Source organism: Durio zibethinus, chromosome 1, assembly GCF_047325235.1.
Source record: "Durio zibethinus cultivar Kanyao isolate XHJ-2024 chromosome 1, ASM4732523v1, whole genome shotgun sequence".
Lineage (NCBI taxonomy): Eukaryota > Viridiplantae > Streptophyta > Magnoliopsida > Malvales > Malvaceae > Durio > Durio zibethinus.
In genome coordinates, this window is record NC_143162.1 from 3,010,823 (window position 1) to 3,029,936 (window position 19,114).

A 19,114-nucleotide genomic window follows, 5' to 3' on the forward strand; every position below is an offset into this window, starting at 1 on the left:
TAGCAACTTAATTCCCTGTTTGGCTCTTTTTAATAGATTTATTTATTATTTGATTTTGAATTTTACTTATTTATTTAATCATTGTTTTAAATTAAAACTTCACCTTTAACAATTCAAGTTAGTTAATTAATTTGTAATTATTTATATATTTATTGCTTAGGTTATATAATGTTTGATGTTATGCCTTGTGAGTTTTCAAAACAATTCAAATAGAAAAAACCCAATTTTATACCATAAGATAAAATGATAAATACATTTGTTGTAGTAGCCAACTAAGCCAAGCCAAATAAAGTGATAGACTTGAATGACTCATTTAATGTTTGTTTAAGTAAAAGACGAAAGAATAGAAAGACTATTTTGTTTTTAATTAGGAGTGGATTTATATTGTTTGAACTCAAATTCATACTTTATAATATAATATAATTTCTCTTTTAATCATGCAATTAAAAAGTTATTGATAATATTAGTTGTATAATTTCATGTACGATCTCATAAAAGAAAGAAATGAACATTTTGCTTCTTCCACTCACTTCATGCTAAAAAACTTTGCTTTCTTATTAATTTTTGCTTAATTTTATTTTTGAGTAAATTGCATTTATTGTCTTAAAATTTAATCCAAACATCTTAGTTGATTTTCATAATTTAAAAAATCACATTGTTCATCAAAATTTCAATTTGTATACAAAAAAAGTCCATTAATCTAATTTAAGACACTTAGATACTATTTAAGTATAATTGCCGATGGATTAAACGAAATAATCTTTTAATGAAACTAAAAATTTTGAAATTAAAAGAAAATGTGTCGTTTAAAATTATAGTGACGGAAGTCATATTTAAATTATTTAAAAAAAAGTCAAAATTAATTAAATAGTAAAAATTTAGGATGATAAGTGCAATATTTTTTACTTCAAAGGAACCAAACAAGGCCTAACAAACATGCCCTTTCTCCACCAACCTTTCTCTCTCCTTTTTAAAGAAGAGAATGGAGAACCTGTAACGCCATTTTGAAAGCAGAGCCTTCCCCCCTCCGACCTCCCAATATTCTTCTCTTCTTCCTAGAAACCCAAAAGGCAAAAGAAAATCCCAGACCCTTGAAATCCCTTCCCTTCCCTTCCTTCCTTCCTTCCTTCCTTCTTCTTCTTCTTGTGATCGCAGAACCAAAGCCAAAACAATGGCGAACGAGTTTTCTAACTTCCCTCCAAATTTAGATGATGGTGAACTTTGGCTCCCTTCTGATATTTTCCTCAACGAAGTCCCTGCCAAACTCAAACCCCACCTTCACCAAAATCACCATCTTCCTTTCTCTTCCATGGACGACTTGGCTCCTCGTTATGCGGCTCTTTCTCTTCCTACATATCAGCAGAAACTTCCCAAAGCTACTAACTTTGAGGTTCTTTGCTTTATCCTTTACTTCTTCTTGGTTTGCATGGCTTTGTGCGCGGTAACCATGTTGTGTTCTTTATTACTCCCACTTTGCAGCGGCTTAAAGAACCGGTTCGTTACGGTTCGATGAATGGCACTGGTTTTGAAGTGGGGCAAAGCTTATACGGTTTCAGAACCCGTGCATTTCTTGGCGATACTAAACGGGTTTATGAGCTGTTGAAACCAACTCAAGCCCAGGTACGAAAAAGGCTTTAGGTTTGGTGTTTTTATCAGTCATGAACGGTCTTTTCAGTGCTTTTGACATTTTTTACAGTGATGATGGGATGTTATTAAGACTAAATAATGGGTTGTCGTTTATTATTTATTTTTGTAGGTTGAGAGCTACGCTGAAGCAAGGGCTAGGGTTCTGCAAAGGCAACAGAATCGGCTTGTTCAAAACCGGGTTTTGCAATTTGAAGCAAATGGTTTTAATGCTAGTAAGTTTGGGTTAGGTGGTGGTTTGGTGAGAGAATCTGGAGGCACTGGAGTTTTTCATCCCCGCATTGTTAACAATAGCCAGAATACCACTACTTCTGATTCCAAAAGGAAACGAAGTATGTTTCTATTTTTTCCTTTTATCATGCTGAAAAAATGATTTTCTGGGTCTTTTTAGTGTTAATGAATTAGTGATTTTGGCATTGTAGTTGAATAGTGTTACTTGGTTTTCACGTTTCTGTATTAATGTTTTCTTATTTTTTTCGGCATTGAGGCATGGGGCTTTCTGCAGTGTTTGCTGGACAGCTGGTGCAGTGTTTGTTCATTGTTGCATAATTTTTTTTGACAGATAAAAAAAATGAATTTGGGCTAAAATTGGGTTTTGATGTTTATGATTTGTGCCATTTCTTTGCTAGTCAAGGTTTATCTCATCTTCTTGCTTGTATGAGATATTTTAGCATGAAAGAAAGGATTATTGTTGAAGAAATGTGGTCTGTGTTTCATTTTTGTTACAGTTTGGACAAATTAGACTGTTCAAAACCAAGGGAAAGGGTGATGCGATACAATAGATCATTTCTGTACTTTGATAGAAATGTTTATATGAAATGAAGAAAACAGAATGAATCTATCTTTAGTTTTCATGCAAAAAAATGAATTCCATTGGGCACAAACATTTATTATTGTTTGGTGAGAGAAACTCCCAAGAGTTTAGTACTACATTATAACTTTATTAATCTCCTTGCTAGATGTAGCTGCTAAGAGAAAGCTTTCTTTTGCTATAACATTTCTAAGCGGTAGTTTATTTTGATTTACTTGGCAATCAAAGAAGATCACATGTTTGTTTTTTTCTCTTTTGGCAGGTCTGAGAAGTAGACAAGCACAGGAAATTCAAGTCAGTAGACAGATGAATTCCATGAAAGGGGTTGGTGTTGGGAAGCAGGAGGATTGCTACTATCATCTTCCTCCAGAGATGGGGTTGCCTAGGGACTGGACTTACTGACCTCTCTTCACTCATGCGTGCTAGTGGTTTGCCATGACAATATGATAATGGTAGAATAATAAAGCTCTAGGAGATTGGAGGAGAAGATATAAAGTGAAATAAACTTATGGGTTTTGTGTAGTGTAGGAAGAAAAGATAACAAGCTTCGTAGAAAATACTAGGTCTAGCCCCTTTTTAGCTTTGTAGAGAGATAAATAATGTGTTTTGAAGTCTGTATGGTGAATTGACTTGCATTTTGCCATCATTTTGTATTTTATGCCCTATTAATAACAGTAGTAGTACTAGCAGAATAATTAAAGCTCCCTGAAAAAGACAATTTTATTTGTTTGCATTTTTTTTTTCTATTGGTATTTATTGCCTTTGTTCTGCCAGAATATCTCAAAAGCACTTTTGCCCTTTGTGCTTTGGGCTTTCCATTGTTTGATGAAGACAAAGCAGTAAGCATTAATGGCTTCCTTTTGCAGAGCCATGGCTCCATCTTTTCTTGATTGTTTTAGGCATCTCAGTTAAATTCTTTAAATTACTATTTCAAGCATTTTCAAATTGTTTTGGTCAAAGGGTTGTGGACTTGTGGTTGAAAAGGGTTTTATTTGGGCCATCAACCCGTTACTCCCGACTGCTGAAACCAACTTTTGCTGAATTTATATTAGAGAAACATTTCCAGATTTCTACCATGAATCAAAAAGGTTTAATTGTATAGTTTGAGTTGTAAGATCATTATGAATGAAATTGTCAAATTATTAATGGTAAGTTCTATATGAATGAGTGGGGTCGATGGAGGCTTAGTGTCTGTACGAAAATGCAGACTGAGACATTCTAAAAGAAACATTGCAGGTTTCTGTTTTTAGATTGGCATCGACATTCAAACCTTGCCAAGGAGCTAAGCTAAGCATGCAACTATCCGATGGTCCCAAACATTCCTTCTTTTGTCAGCAACAAATAGCAAGGCCCACTGCAGACCTAGGAGTAGTAGGGCCTATAAACCAAAGCTCTTATCCTTTTTAGGCTTCTGGGTCTTCGGCTCTGGCCCTGCTGGTTTCACTCTATCAGACCATCTCCTTCGCCCTATCCAAAGATTCCAAACAAACCGAATTAAAGAAAAATATACTAGATTTCATTTTCCATTTCCCACCCAAAAACAATAATTTTTTTAATAGAACTTTGCTGAAACGTAATCTCAGTAAATCCATGGATAATTTGATCCATGTTCATGAGTTGCTAAAATCCATGGATAATTCTCCCAACACCTGACTCAGTGATATGTAAATATATTTTTTATTTAAAAATTTGAATTCTAATTTTTCTTAAATTATAAAAATACATTGATAATTAGTTAATTGTGCTTGTAAAACTATTTGTTTCAATGAATGTTATGAAAATAATTTGAAAATTGACTATATCTTTGATGGTATTATCATTCTATACATCCATATTATCGATACTTTTTGAATTAATGTCATCAATAATTTTTTATTATAATAAAATATTTAATATAATATTTGAATATTAAAAATATTTAATATATTAGTTGAATTAAAAATATGTTATCACTCATTTTTAGTGTAATTAATTTCAAATGATGATAAGTAACTGACAAATTTCTTTTAAAATATCATATTAATTAATAAATTTATAATTTAAAAATTATATTAAAAATTTTTAAAATTTAAATATCGTATTTATAGTTCAAGGATTGATGACATTATCCTTATTTTTTTTCATCAAATTTTAATATCTTTTGACCCTTATGCAAGTGTTTTTTTCCCTTTTTTTTAAAAAAAAATTTCCTAAATTATTTAAATTTAAGAAATTGATTTAGAAAACCGATCTTCTAAAAAGGTTTTTTATACACATTCGATTAAAGGAATGGAAAGAAATTGTTATACAGTGTTAATGAAAATACGTATAAAGGAGATTCGTTGTCCAGAGATTTTATTATTTTATTAAGATTCGATTTTTGTGTTAAATATTTAAAAAATAAAATCATAAATGCACTGATTAGATTATTAAAGTGAATATCATATTGCAAAAAAATAAAAATAAAAAGAATAAAAGAAGAAGGTTCTTTCTTGTGAAAAACAAACTTAAAAAACATTTCTTAACAACCGCACCTAAATCCCCTTGAAAACCTTAATGGAAGTAAATTAATTAGTTTCATCACGCCCTCCACCTACAATATAATTACCATTCTTTTTTCCTCGGCAAATAGACTAACCCTTCATTTCAGTTTTGGGCAAAATTTTGGTGATGTGGCATAAAAGTATTGAAAAATATAATTAAAAAAATCCGGACCGGACCCACCATCTGACCCCACTTTCCTTCATAACCACTCCATTTTTTGTCGTCGAACTAACGAGAGACAGAAAAACCGAAAAAAAGCAACAAGGCAACTCCCGCTCAAATCAAATATTTCGATTAAAAAGATTTTAAAAAAATCGTTTCAAAATTAAGGATTACGTCTGAATTCAAGTGAGGCTCCACCAGAGAAGCACTCTAGTTCGCCATAGTGAGAGGAAAATGGAGGTGCCGCAGGCATTGGAGGCACTGAGGGACAGAGCAGCGCTTGTAAGAGAGTCGTTGCAGAAGAGCCAAACCATAACGGAAAGCATGGTCTCCATTCTTGGTTCCTTCGATCACCGACTCTCCGCTCTGGAGACCGCCATGCGCCCTACTCAGGTCTCTTCTTAATTTTTTGTCAATGTCATGAATTTCTTTCTTTTTGTTTGATTGAGAGAATTGTTATGGTTTTGGCTTTGAATATTTATTTTTTTTTTGGTTATATTTTTTGGCTTTCCTAAGATGCGAACGCATTCGATCAGGATAGCGCATGAGAATATTGATAAGACATTGAAAGCAGCTGAAACCATTTTGGCACAATTTGATCTGATGCGCAAGGTTTTTCTTTTTCTCTGTTTTTGTCGCTCATTTACGATAGTTTAATTAAAATGTATTTGAATAAGTAAAGCCTAATTATTTGTTTATTCTATCCATTTGGTGCTTCCAACAGAGATAATGTTTTATTTGATAAAGGAAGATACTTCATTACTTAATTAATCGAAATTATGATTAAATTTAAAAATGTGATCTCTAATTTTGTACTTTCCATCAGCCAAACATAAGCTGATTTGGAACTTTTGTTACTATTCTCTCAATAATATCATATGAATGTGGAAATTTGATGCCATTTGGATTGTTAGTGCTAATGTTTCTACTGATGTATGTATTATTTAGGCGGAAGCAAAGATTCTGAGAGAGCCACATGAGGACCTTGAGAGCTATCTAGAAGCAATTGATCAGCTGAGAAGCAATATTCAGTTTTTCACCAACCATAAAAGTTTTAAGAGTAGTGATGGTATACTTAACCATGCCAATAACTTACTCGCAAAAGCTTTATCGAAATTAGAAGATGAGTTTAGAAAGCTATTAGCAAATTACAGGTTGGTTTTAAAAGTTTCTGAATTATGATAATTTGCTGGATGATTCTTTTAGAATTGCAAATGTTAAAAAAGTTCTACATGTTGTTTGAATTTCAGCAAGCCGGTGGAACCTGATCGCCTTTTTGATGGCTTACCAAACTCCCTACGACCATCAGCAACTTCACCTGGGAGGCAAGGTGAACTTGGTAGCAAGAATCATTCTGAGAACCAAAAGAACTTAGAAATTGCTGTTTTCACACCTCCAACTCTTATTCCCCCCAGGGTTCTACCTTTGCTGCATGATTTAGCCCAACAAATGGTTCAAGCTGGCCACCAGCAACAGCTGTTCAGGCTCTACAGGTGACACCTTTTTCCTTGATCAGATACTAAGATGTTTATTTTTCTCTTCTTAGTGATCATAACTTTTGAACTTCATGAGTGTTTGGTTTTGTAATTCATGTGTAATGAGGAATCTCTGAAGAATTATCTAATTAACTTTTCGCTGCTTTTCCTATCTATCCTTGGAAAAGCACAGTCTTGAAGTAGGCAAAGTGTAAAATCTCAGATTTGTGTATTTAATACAGTCCATGGACCTTTTCATTCTGACAACTGGCTAAGTAATGATACATCACGAAAGCAATGAAGTTGAAAAGATAACATTTTGTTGCTCAGCATAACTCATATTTTTCTGATCATTTGGTGCAGATCTCAAATATAGTCCGGGTAGTCTTATAGATCTGTTTCAAACACAGATGGTGGGATTTTTCAAGACATCTGAGTAACAGATATCTCCACCGGTTTAACTTTGCACAAATTTATGTAAAATTTCAGTGCAGAACTTGGCATCACAAATTACCTTTTGACATAAATTACTTATTAGACTACTGCATAGATGGAAATTCTTTTTTGGTTGAAAAAAACTTTGATCTTTGTTTGGATATCACTTTTGGAGCTCTAGAATCTTGAATAATTGATGCCAATGGTATAATATTTCAAAATGCCAGGGATACTCGTGCTTCGGTCTTGGAACAGAGCCTCTGGAAATTGGGGGTAGAGAGACTTAGTAAAGATGATGTCCAAAAGATGCAGTGGGAGGTTTTGGAGGCTAAGATTGGGAATTGGATACATTACATGCGTATTGCTGTAAGGATTTGTGTGAAATTCAGCTTCATTGATAATGTTCTAGGTCTTTTTCTAACCTTATCATAATACTTGACACAGGTCAAGTTGCTCTTCGCTGGGGAAAAGAAAATCTGTGATCAAATACTTGACGGTATTGATTCTCTTAGGGATCAATGTTTTGCTGAAGTCACTGCAAACAGTGTAGCCGTACTCCTTAGTTTTGGAGAGGCTATTGCCAAAAGCAAGAGATCACCTGAAAAATTATTTGTTCTGTTGGATATGTATGATATAATGAGAGAACTACAGTCAGAGGTATCACTAATTTTTCTAGTAGTGTAACCGTTACTTCTTTTCATAGATGCTGTATATTCTAATGGGTTGTTATCAAGTCACGCATAAATTGGAACTCATGAGTTTGAAAAAGGGTTGGATTAGTTCTGCATTAAAATGATTTAAAACATTGGGATGAACTTGCATTTATGTAATTAAAGGCCAGTATCAATATCCATTAAGATGACATAAAATCACTGTGCAAAACAAAATATTTTTGTAGTGATTAACTAGCATTGCTGTAATTGGCTCACTTAGCTGTGCACCTTCATAAAATTGCAACATGCATTATACGGACAAATGCAAATTGATTTACATGACTTCTACGTTAAAATTTTTTTTCTTCCCTTCTAAATCTCCCTCTGGGGGCATGTTAACAGATTGAATTTCTGTTTGGAAGTAAATCTTGCATTGAAATGCGGGAATCTGCTCAGAGCTTGACAAAGCGGCTAGCCCAGACAGCACAAGAGACCTTTGTCGATTTTGAGGAAGCAGTTGAGAAAGATGCCACAAAAACCGCTGTTCTAGATGGAACCGTCCATCCTTTGACTAGCTATGTGATAAATTATGTGAAGTTTCTATTTGAGTAAGTTGTACTTGTATATTTCCACTTTTATCTGCAACTAGTTTTTAGTTAGTATTGTTGTAGCCTTATTATATTATGCCACTTCAAATTGTCCCAAGTAATTTTTGGATAGCCAATCACTTTGATTCACTGATTGCAATGCACTTGCTACGTTTAATGTGGCATATCTAATATCTTATATTGATAGTCGTACCAAATTGTTCGTGATCTCGAGTTCACCATGTATCAGTGGTTTCCTTCCATGTCCTGTCGTTGCCTTCGCTTTCTTTTCAAATTTCCTTGGCATGTGTTGGGAATGACCTCTCTCCATCAACATAAAAAAAAAGGACACTGTTTGAACGTTATGCATCTGATTATGGCTGTTGAATTGTGCAGCTACCAATCAACACTGAAGCAACTTTTTCAAGAGTTTGATGATGGTGCGGTCGATGCTGATGTTCAGTTGACTACTGTAACTACAAGGATCATGCAAGCTTTACAGACTAACCTTGATGGGAAATCCAAGCAATATAAGGACCCTGCATTGACACAACTATTTCTGATGAACAACATTCACTACATAGTGAGATCCGTGCGAAGGTGTGTTTTATGTTTACCTTGTTTTGTTGGTGATGATTCACGATACACGCTTTTATGTCTTTTTAATATTTATTTACAGGTCAGAAGCCACAGATTTGTTGGGAGATGATTGGGTTCAAATTCACCGACGGATTGTTCAGCAGCATGCAAATCAGTATAAGAGGATTTCTTGGGCAAAGGTTCTGTTTCCTGACTAACTGTGCAGTCATAAGGCTAACATAACATGCTAAGTGGCTCTGTTTTAGTTCTGCAGATCCTTCAGTGTCTCACCATTCAGGGTGCTTCTCCAACAGGTGGTGGAGGTGGTCTACTGGGAGGTGACACAGGCAGTGGAGTTTCAAGAGCAATGGTGAAAGACAGGTACAAGACTTTCAATGTCCAGTTTGAGGATCTTCATATGAGGCAATCCCAATGGAACGTTCCAGACAGTGAATTACGCGAGTCCTTGCGGCTAGCTGTTGCTGAAGTTCTCTTGCCCGCCTATAGATCTTTCATTAAACGTTTTGGGCATGTTCTCTTATGCTTTTGGCCTTCTCTTCTTCTCTTTGTCCTCATTCATGTCCTCCATCTCATCTAACATAATTCTGTTTTTTTTTTGGGTTTCTTTTGCTTTCCCCAATGAACAGGCCGATGATCGACAATGGGAAAAACCCTGGGAAGTACATTAGATACAAGCCAGAGGACCTTGAGCGAATGCTAAGTGAATTCTTTGAGGGTAAGACATGGAACGAACAAAAGTTGTAGATGTTTGTGAGGAACTGTAATTATTTGTGGCTCAAAAATTTAGATACGGAGTTTTCAACTATTCACTGTACGATGATGAGGTAAAATAATAGGCCAGGTTATGCATTTTTATCAGCATATGGCTTGCTTTATTCTCAATGTCATCAGTTGTGGCTTTCCTCCCGAGTGAAACATGATACTTTTTCTAACTCTTTTCCAATTTTTCGAAAGTAATTTATACTATTTATAAAGCGAATAACTGAATTTGATACTTACAAATCAAAATAAAATTAAGGGTATTTGTATTTTTTTTTATTTTGTAAAAAAAAAATTCAAAAACAATATCCACTTCTTAAAAAATATTACTCTTTTTCTTATAATCAAAATATAGTGGATGGCCAAATTTTAATATTACTTAAGCTTCATTTTGATAGATGGTTGAAGAAATTTCCACCATTAAGAATTTATCGTTTTGTCTTTTTAACTCATCACCGATTCCAATAAAACCTTAATTAGTCATTGCACTACGGATCTGAGTTGAAGTCCCACCTAAATATTTTACTCGAAACTCATCAGTATTTTATTATTATTGTTATTATTATTCAGAACCAGATCAATCTAAAATTTCGAGATTTTTGGTGTAATTGCAATTTTTTTCTTATCTTTTCAAGGCTCATCAACATTCATGATGAACCTACATAATCATACTCGATGTCATCTCTCCAATGTTTGCTTTGATTGTCGGTTTTATTTGCATAATATAATTGCATCACCAACTTGCCAGGATGGATTTTCCAAGCATCGGATTGGAAGGTGAGCCTGCTGTAACAAGACATAAAGTTTGTAGACATCCATACGTGTTTAGAGTGAATCAAAATTTGTATGATTGTTATTATTTTGTTATTATATTATATTATATTATATTACTATATTACATTACTATTATTATTATTATATAGTGTACTACAGTACATTATATTTATATTATTATTATTTTTCTTCTTTCTTTAATAACCGGTGATTGATCAAAAAAATTAAAAATTTGAATTGACTAAATCAATGAAATTCAATCTACAACGGTTTTAATACAAAACCAAGTCACAGGATTTTGGGATTTAATCCATAAAAGAACCTAGACCTAAAATCTAGTTAGGGCAAAATCCAATCTCAAGATTTTAACTTGATTGATTTTATTCGTTTTTTAAAAATTCTCCTAAGAATACCTATAAATTAAACCAAGAATCAAAAGAACAAACACAATTACCTGGAGGGTAAAAGGAAAACTTTGAAAATTTTTTAAGGGTGAATTTTGGTTATTGGAGATTTTTTGTTCTGAAACTTTTGGATATGGATTTTCGGGGTTTGATTTGAAGTCTTTGAGCTTTGATTTAGGTTTTTAGGGTTAGAATTAGGATTTTGGAGAATTTTTGGAGAAATCTGGACAAATTTTGAAAGAATTTGAAAATTCTAGATTTTTTTGAAAAATTTTGGGTTTGGGATGAATTTTTAGATTGAATTTTTTTGTAAGGTTTGAATTTTACTATGGGATTCCAGTAACTTTTTCAAAAATCAGTAGGTTTTTCAATTTTTGGTTGAATTTTTTGACGACTTTTTCAAAAATCAGTGGGCTTTTCAAATTTCGATTGAAGTTTTCTATATATTCTTCGGGTATTTTTAAAGGGAAGTTAGAATTTTTCAGTCTAGAAAGAGAGAGAGCGAGGTGCTTTTGAGATAAAATGCTAAAAAATGATTTATATAGTGACCCAAAAATGTGTTGTTTTGGACAAGCCAAGATCTTTACGATGATCCGCGCACCAACCCCGTACTCTGACTCCATTCAATCGCAAAGTTTTTCTATTTTATTTTTATATTATTTTTTTGTTTTTATTTATTTTCATATTTTAAGTTTTGTTTTATTTTTAATTTTTAATTTTTTATTGGTTATTTATTTATTTACTCAATAAAAAAACAAAAAAGTTTTTTTTCTTGAAAACGATAAAAAAAAAAGAATTAAAAAAGTCTTTTCAAATAAGTTTGAAAAACAAAGAAACAAAAAAAAAAATCTTTTCAAATAGGTTATGAAATTCACTAAACTATTGAGAAATTTTATAAATCAATTTTTTAAAAAATAAATAAAAGTATAAAAATAAAAAATAATTCTTATCCTTTAAATTATTGGATGATTGCTTTATAAATTAAGTCTTATCAAACTATTGAAAGACCTAATAAAATTATCAAAATTTTTTATAAAGCTTTTTACAAAAAAATTTTATCAAAATGTTGGGAGATCTGCTTTAAAATAAGTTCTACAAAATTATTGGAAGACTTTACTAATAAAATACTCTAATAAATCTGACAACAGAATCTCTTTAGAGTAGGACTCTAATTTTCATGGATACTCTTGATGTGATAAAGTTATCTTAAATTACTATCAAACTATTGAAACAATTTTAAGACTAATTTTTAATATTAAATATTTTGGTAAAATATAAATATGTTTAAAGCTTGGATAATTTGATATCAAATTAGTAACATATTTGAGATGGATACTGTGAGGGTGTTATATCATTTTTCATGTGTAACCATACTCTCGAATTTAAATTGATCTCATGAATTAGATTCGATCATATGATTAATTATACCTTAACAAAAAAAATTAATAATAACTCTTTTAATTCATGTCTAACGGTAGATCGAAGGATTTATATGTCATAACAAAGTTCTTAAACATAGTTTAAAGGATTTGAAAAATGGGGTTGCTCGGTGTTCCGTGAAAAAAAGAATCATTTCAAAGTATCAATCAGGGCAATTTTCTGGAATTCCATTTTGACTATGATATGTGAGGGTCTAAACCTAAGTTTGCGAATAAAATGGGGGTCTGGAAGAATATTTGATGGAACCTGCAAGAAAATATTATAGTGATATACAATTTCACCCTGTTTTCCATTAAATATGCCCTTTTCATTTTGTTTTTAGCTTTTCATTGTTTGATTTATTGTTGATGTACAAAGTTGGAAAGAAATTATTTTCTTTTTGGAAAATGGAATGTGTCTACATGCATCCTTGTTAATACATTAGACGAGAATTCAAGACACATATTTATAAATCCTTATAATTTTGAAAATTTTCTTAAAATAAGGTTTTTTTTTTATTATATCAAATTAAATTTTAATAATTTAAATTAAAAATTCAATGTTAATATTTTATTAACAGATGATATTGAGTAATTTATATATTGTCATTTTTTTTCATGTTCGCTACAAGGACAATACCGATTTTCAATTTTTCACATACAAGTGCTTGGTAAAAATGCTGTTTTTTTTTATTATTATTTTTTCTTAGAAAATTGCATGGCAAAAATGCTGTTTTTAACAAGTAATGAAAAATGAATGCCAAAACCATGGATATAGACAAATCCATCCAATTTCCATTTTTGTCTATTTTTGCTCAAAACCTAAAACAATGGACTGATCATATCATATATCCCTTCCCCATGCGTTTTACCACACCCCCTCTCCCTCTCTTATTATTAACAAAATATTTTTTTCATTTCCTTGATTCCACCTCAATCTTCTCTCTCTTTCTCCCTTAAAAAAATCTTGAGAGAGAAAAAAAATGGCTTCGCAATCTGATGATCATCAAAACCAACGAGATCAATCAGATTATCATTCATCTCCGTCGTCAGATACATATAACAATCACCAATCAACACCACCAGCACCACCACAACCGCCATCACAACCACCTAACAACCACCAATCGCCTGCACAAGGTTATCTGCCTGCGATGGGATACCCTCCACATATGATGTATCCCAATGCCCCATATCCTGGCGGCTGTCCTCCACCTCCTCATGGTTATAACCAATACCCTTACGCACAACACCAGGCAGCCCCTTATTACAATCAGGTTTATGCATCGGGCCCACATGATCCTTGTTCAGGGTTTGTTCGTGGAATTGTTGCAGCTGTGATTCTTTTGATTCTCCTTTCCTGCATCTCAAGCCTAATCACTTGGGCAATTTTACGTCCACAAGTCCCAGTTTTCCAGGTAGATAACATGTCTGTTTCCAATTTCAGTACATCATCCAATCCTTTCACGGCAACATGGGATACAAATCTTACAGTCGAAAACCCCAACCATAAGTTAAGACTTTACTTCGATAAAATCGTGGGTGCCATCTTTTACAACGAAGAAGATTCCCTTGGTTCTTCTTGGCTTAACCCAGCTTTCATGCAGACCCAGACCAATATGACAATACATGCTGTCATCTCCGCAAATGGTTCAGCTCAAAACGCTGTGCCGATTTGGGTTGCACAAGAAATGGGCAAAGATCGAGCCACGGGGTCGGTGACTTTTGCCTTGAGATTTCGGGTGTGGGCGACGTTTAAAAGTGGGTCGTGGTGGACGCGGAGTTTGGTGCTCAAAGTTTTATGCGATGATTTGAAGGTTAATTTCGTGGGTGTTTCAGGGAATGGAGCTTTGGCACCTGAAAAACGCGACGATTGCGAGGTTTATGCCTAATTAAATCTGTTCATTCTCTTTTATATATATTTTCATGCTTAATTGGTTGATTTTTTTTGGGGATTACAAAAAATGAATTGATCATAATCTTGAGGTGGAATTCAAATTAGAAATTCTGGAATTTGTTCTCGTAGATTTTTTTTTTATTATTATTTGAACTTTTGTTCTTTGAACTTAAACTTATTATATATTATTTTTAAAATACAGATAAAATATTTTTATATGAATTAATTAGATTAAATCTTAAATTTCATTTAAATTTTTAGATATAGTAACATACTACCATTTCCCCCCTCAAATAATGTTTTTGTTTGGTTGTTGTGGAAAAACTAGAAATATATGTAGGAAAAGAAATGCAAAATAGGGGTTGATTGGGAGGGGGTCTAGAGAAGTACAGAAATTGCATTTGAAACTTATATAGACAAATTATTTATGTCATGAAAACTTTGACATAATCAGAATTTTTTGTTATGTTTAATTAGCATTTTGTTTGGTTAAATTATAAGTATTTTGTTATAGGTAGGCTTAACAATGTTAACACTCAACATGCATTGGTTAAGGATATTTAGAATATTATTCATTTAAAAAAAGAATATTATTGTTTGAAAAGTTTTTCATTTAATACATTATTGGGTAATTCAAAAAGAAAATAAACTAATTACAAATTCTTTTCCTATAATATCACCTTAATTAATTAATTAACTAATCAGTTCCCGTGGCAAAAAAATTTTTAATCAGTAGCAATAGACATTTACTTACATATCCTTTTATTTAGAATAGTCAATGATATTAATTTGATCTTCTTGAAATAATTTTGCATGAATTTATTGTATGGTGAAATTTATGTTTATGAATGAAAAAAATAATCTTTTGTTGCGCATGAAAGTATAAATACAATAAAAATTAATTAAAAAAAATCATCAAATCATTGAATAAACGAGTCTGATCGGTCGGTCCAATCTGATTATATATGATAATTATGGGTGCAACAATATGCTTAATTTCTTATGTATTCAATATGAGTACTAATCATCCCGATATATGACATTACCTTTTTGTATTTTAAGTAGTATTTAAAATTTTGTAGTATGATTGAAATAATTTAATGTATGAGAGTAATTTTTATATAGTATATATAATTTCTATGAAAAGTATTTTCTAGAGTTAATTTCTCTATATATGTTTTTAAAATAAAGTCATTTTATATTTTCCTAAGACCGAATTGTAATTGTTAATTACATTTCTATAGTGGAAGTTTATGATTTAGAATTCAATATCTGTTATCAACTATCATATATACCTTTGGTAAAAAAAAAAAAAATTATTATTTATTAACCAAAACAATCCAATAATTCATTTTTGTTCATGAATTGAAGGGAAATGATTTCAATCTGAATTTTCAAACTTAAATTCTAATTAATTAATATCTATTATATAATAGCATATAGTTTAAATCTAAAAGATTTGAATTTGTACCTGAAAAATATTCAATTGATTTGCCAAATTTTAGAAAATTGATTTTCATTTTTCATATTTTCATATTCAAACTTGAATTTAAATCTAAGTCATTCAAATAGTAAAATTGAATTGGTTTTCTAAAATTTAAAATATTTCGTATGGTATCACTTTTTTTTTTATATATTCCCTCTATTCCATTTTTTTTATCCATCTTTTTTTTTTTTTTTGGAATATCTCAAAATTATATCATATTTCTTTTTTTGAATATTTAAAATTCTTTTTTATATTTTAAAATTATGTTAACTTTTTGATATTAAAAATAATAAAATTTTAATTTTATAAAAAATTTAAAATTTAACATTAAATACATTAAAATCAAAACTTTTTTTTTAACTCTATAAAAATTAAAAAATGACAAATATTTTGAAACGAGTAGACTATATTTATTTTTATTTTTCATTTGATTTTCTATTCATCTTTTATTTTACTTTTCTACTCTATTAATGATCTTTTTGCAATAAAAAAGTAAAAAATATTTAACAAAAGAAACATAATTATCGGCATAGTTGAATTCAATTCTTAAACTTAGAATCTGTAAAAAAAAACAAAAAAAAAGACTTAATTTAAATTTGCCGTCTCTCAATAAACCCTAGAAATTAACAATTCTCATGTAAATAAATCAATGAAAATTTTTGTGCAAATTTTTTTACCAAAAAATTAACAAAGAAGAATGGGATAATTCATAGAAAATAGACATTTACAAAACAATACTAATAATAATAACCAAAAAAAAAAAAAAACTGGTGAAGATATCCATGTAAATTTCATCCATGGTATAATATTTTTTGGTTAATATAATCAGAACTATGATAAGTACCATAATGTCTTTGGAAAAAAGCAACGTACATCTGCCACGTGTACTAAAACTCACCATTTCCTTCAGCTTCAATTTTTATTGCTCTTTGACTCGCGTCTACTTCAATTGTACGCTAAGAAAAACACAAACATGGGAGTTACTTCAATTCAGTTCCAAAACAAAACAATCACCTGCGACTCTTTCAGAGCCGCTGTCAGAAAATGCCTGGGCTTTGGTTCTGATTCTGAATCTGAATTTGTACAATCATCACACGTGTAACTCGGGGAGCTGATCGTTTTGGCTACAGTTATAATCTTGTTCATCATATTTATGTTCCTCTCAATTTCGTTTTGGTTTAAATGGGAACCTAATGTACTTCGTTTCCTAATCGACTCAGCTTCCTTCTCCAAACTCATTTTCACAAGCTCCACCCGAACCGCCACCTGCCTCATTTGTCTTCGTGTTATTAACCGTAACGCCAAACACTCCGTCTCTTACGACCAATTCCATGCCGCAGTACTGTACGGTGGTGGGTCAAAACCGCCACTCGACGTGGCTCAAGTACCACCATTTCTCCTACGGGGACTAGAGGAGACGATCATACTGTTCCAGTTTGAGTTGGCGAATGCGTACATTGGCGAAGAGGTGGGTGAGGGGCATAATAAGCGACACGGGCTTGTGGGTACGTAAAATTTGGGGCTCAGGTCAATGCCCGGAATGAGTTTGAGAAAGATGAGAATAGCTATAGATAGCGCAAATTGAAGCTCTATTGTGACCCAATAAGGTTTGAGCCTAGGAGTCATAACAGGACTGGGTCGACCTTGGGCCCTTCGAGGGATTGCGACCTTCAGTAATCATTAATCAATGCATAATAATAAATATATGGTTTTTTTTTCCTATTACTATTATCTAAGTGGAATAATATGGATGAAGTAAGTTAGTAGTTTGTCCACGCAAATGTCTAATTATGAATATTAAACATATTAAAAAATCTACTTTTGTTATATTCATTTATTTGTATTTTGGTTCAATATTTGTCCCTATCCAACTAATATAATGAGGCACATGCACATCTCATTCCTGGGGCAGGCTCCCTCACATGGGAGAGTTAAGATGTACGAGTTTTAGCAATACAAGGTTTCACTTTCGTTAAAATTGTTTTAATTTTTTTGTTAAAATAAAATTGTCATGATTGTAGAATGTAAGGTTCGTGATGAATGATGATCTGTCCGGATAATCAATGCAGAATAACAAAATTTTTTAAATTTGAATATCCAAAGAACCGATAAGAAGGGGAAAGCAGATTGGGACAACGTTCAAAATTTTCACGTCTTATGCTACACTACTCAAACTCACTAAAATATTTCTTTGAGCTCCCGTTCTCATTTAGAAATACTATTTAGCTCTCTTTACCCAATTTCTGCCGTCATTTCATTAGCTTTGTTTTGAGGTGCTGAATCAAGCCCATTCTTCAAGAATGATAGTTTAATTAAAAATAGGGGTTTCGTCAAAGATTTAATTTACAATTAATTGATAATAAATAAAAAATTTAATTTAAATATAAAATTATAAAAATTTAAATATTTATTAAATATGAAACAATATTATATTAATAAGTTTCATAACATATAAAAAAAAAAGTCTATTAATAGATTTTAAAATTATAATAAAAAAAAATTATGACTCTGATATCATATTAAATATTTAATTTAAAATCAATTAGTAGTAAATGAAAAGATCTGATTTGAGTATAAAATTATAAAAAATTAGATATTCATTATATATGAGATAATACTACACTAATAAGTTTAAAGTGTCGTAACAGTTTTGAGATCGTCGGACATAAAGGAATTTAAAAATTGAAATAAATGGGAGAACTCGCCACCAATTTTTTTTAGGGTGTGATTGGCCACCCAAAAGTTTATATTTTTAATAAAACTCTAAAAACGAGTTTAAAGTTTGTCAAAAAGATAAATTTCGATATATGAAAATCACGTTGGGTTTGGAAGTTGGTTACGTATAGAGAAGGATTAACACCTCCATAAAACCCATAAATTGGTATCATTTAATCATGAGCTATTTTCGATGTTGGATAAAATGGTTTTGACTGGAAACTTAATACTAATTCCCCTTCATTTAAAAAAATATTTTTTTAAAATTTTTTTTATTTATAAATATTGAGAAAATCTTTAAGTTAAAGAATTATCTTAAAATCCTCTAACATCCAGGTAAAATTTAAAATAACTCTTTTCACATAAGGTTTAATACAACAATCCTTAAAATGAAATAATAATTTTTATAGAAGATAATTGTTAGTGACTCTCTAACATTTAGGCAGAGTACCAAAAATTATTTCCTTCGGATTATTATTTTTTTATTTTATAATATCAAAATTTTAAAATATGTTTTTTTTTTTGTAAAAAAAAAGTTCTATATGAAAAAATAAATAACGTTATTGTCAATTAGCAAATAAATGTTAAGGACAGAGAGATACAACACGAATAACATAATGATGTATGTATGTCAATGAATATTATGTAAGATGAAATGCAATTGTAAAGTTGGATTTTTAAGTATAATAAGATCACCCCGACTCTCCAACATTTAGGCAGAGCTTATGTGTAACTATTCATATTTAAGATCCCATTTTATTAATACTTTTT

General features: G+C 31.3%; 2 protein-coding genes across 2 annotated transcripts; both read left to right on the forward strand.

Moving 5' to 3' along the window:
• The first annotated feature begins 951 nt into the window (after positions 1-951).
• On the forward strand, positions 952-3,222 carry LOC111310945 (uncharacterized). Its single transcript, XM_022910317.2, has 4 exons — positions 952-1,390; positions 1,480-1,620; positions 1,757-1,976; positions 2,718-3,222. Exons 1-4 carry the CDS (start codon positions 1,172-1,174, stop codon positions 2,855-2,857), a joined length of 720 nt encoding a protein of 239 aa, XP_022766052.1. The 5' UTR covers positions 952-1,171; the 3' UTR covers positions 2,858-3,222.
• Positions 3,223-5,211: 1,989 nt separating this feature from the next.
• LOC111310946 (exocyst complex component EXO70A1-like) lies at positions 5,212-9,746 on the forward strand. The gene is made up of 11 exons (XM_022910321.2): positions 5,212-5,533; positions 5,657-5,752; positions 6,089-6,294; positions 6,391-6,633; positions 7,278-7,416; positions 7,495-7,707; positions 8,106-8,311; positions 8,687-8,890; positions 8,970-9,069; positions 9,144-9,397; positions 9,517-9,746. Exons 1-11 carry the CDS (start codon positions 5,375-5,377, stop codon positions 9,632-9,634), a joined length of 1,938 nt encoding a protein of 645 aa, XP_022766056.2. The 5' UTR covers positions 5,212-5,374; the 3' UTR covers positions 9,635-9,746.
• The last annotated feature ends 9,368 nt before the right edge of the window (positions 9,747-19,114 follow it).

What these genes read in the sequence shown, in the direction of transcription:
- LOC111310945 (XM_022910317.2), top strand. Translation starts at nt 1,172, where the DNA reads ATGGCGAACGAGTTTTCTAACTTCCCTCCAAATTTAGATGATGGTGAA. An exon ending in CCAAAGCTACTAACTTTGAG is followed by an intron (nt 1,391 to 1,479) that starts GTTCTTTGCTTT and finishes CCCACTTTGCAG; the next exon opens with CGGCTTAAAGAACCGGTTCG. An exon ending in TGATTCCAAAAGGAAACGAA is followed by an intron (nt 1,977 to 2,717) that starts GTATGTTTCTAT and finishes CTCTTTTGGCAG; the next exon opens with GTCTGAGAAGTAGACAAGCA.
- LOC111310946 (XM_022910321.2), top strand. Translation starts at nt 5,375, where the DNA reads ATGGAGGTGCCGCAGGCATTGGAGGCACTGAGGGACAGAGCAGCGCTT. An exon ending in AATTTGATCTGATGCGCAAG is followed by an intron (nt 5,753 to 6,088) that starts GTTTTTCTTTTT and finishes TGTATTATTTAG; the next exon opens with GCGGAAGCAAAGATTCTGAG. An exon ending in CAGCTGTTCAGGCTCTACAG is followed by an intron (nt 6,634 to 7,277) that starts GTGACACCTTTT and finishes TCAAAATGCCAG; the next exon opens with GGATACTCGTGCTTCGGTCT.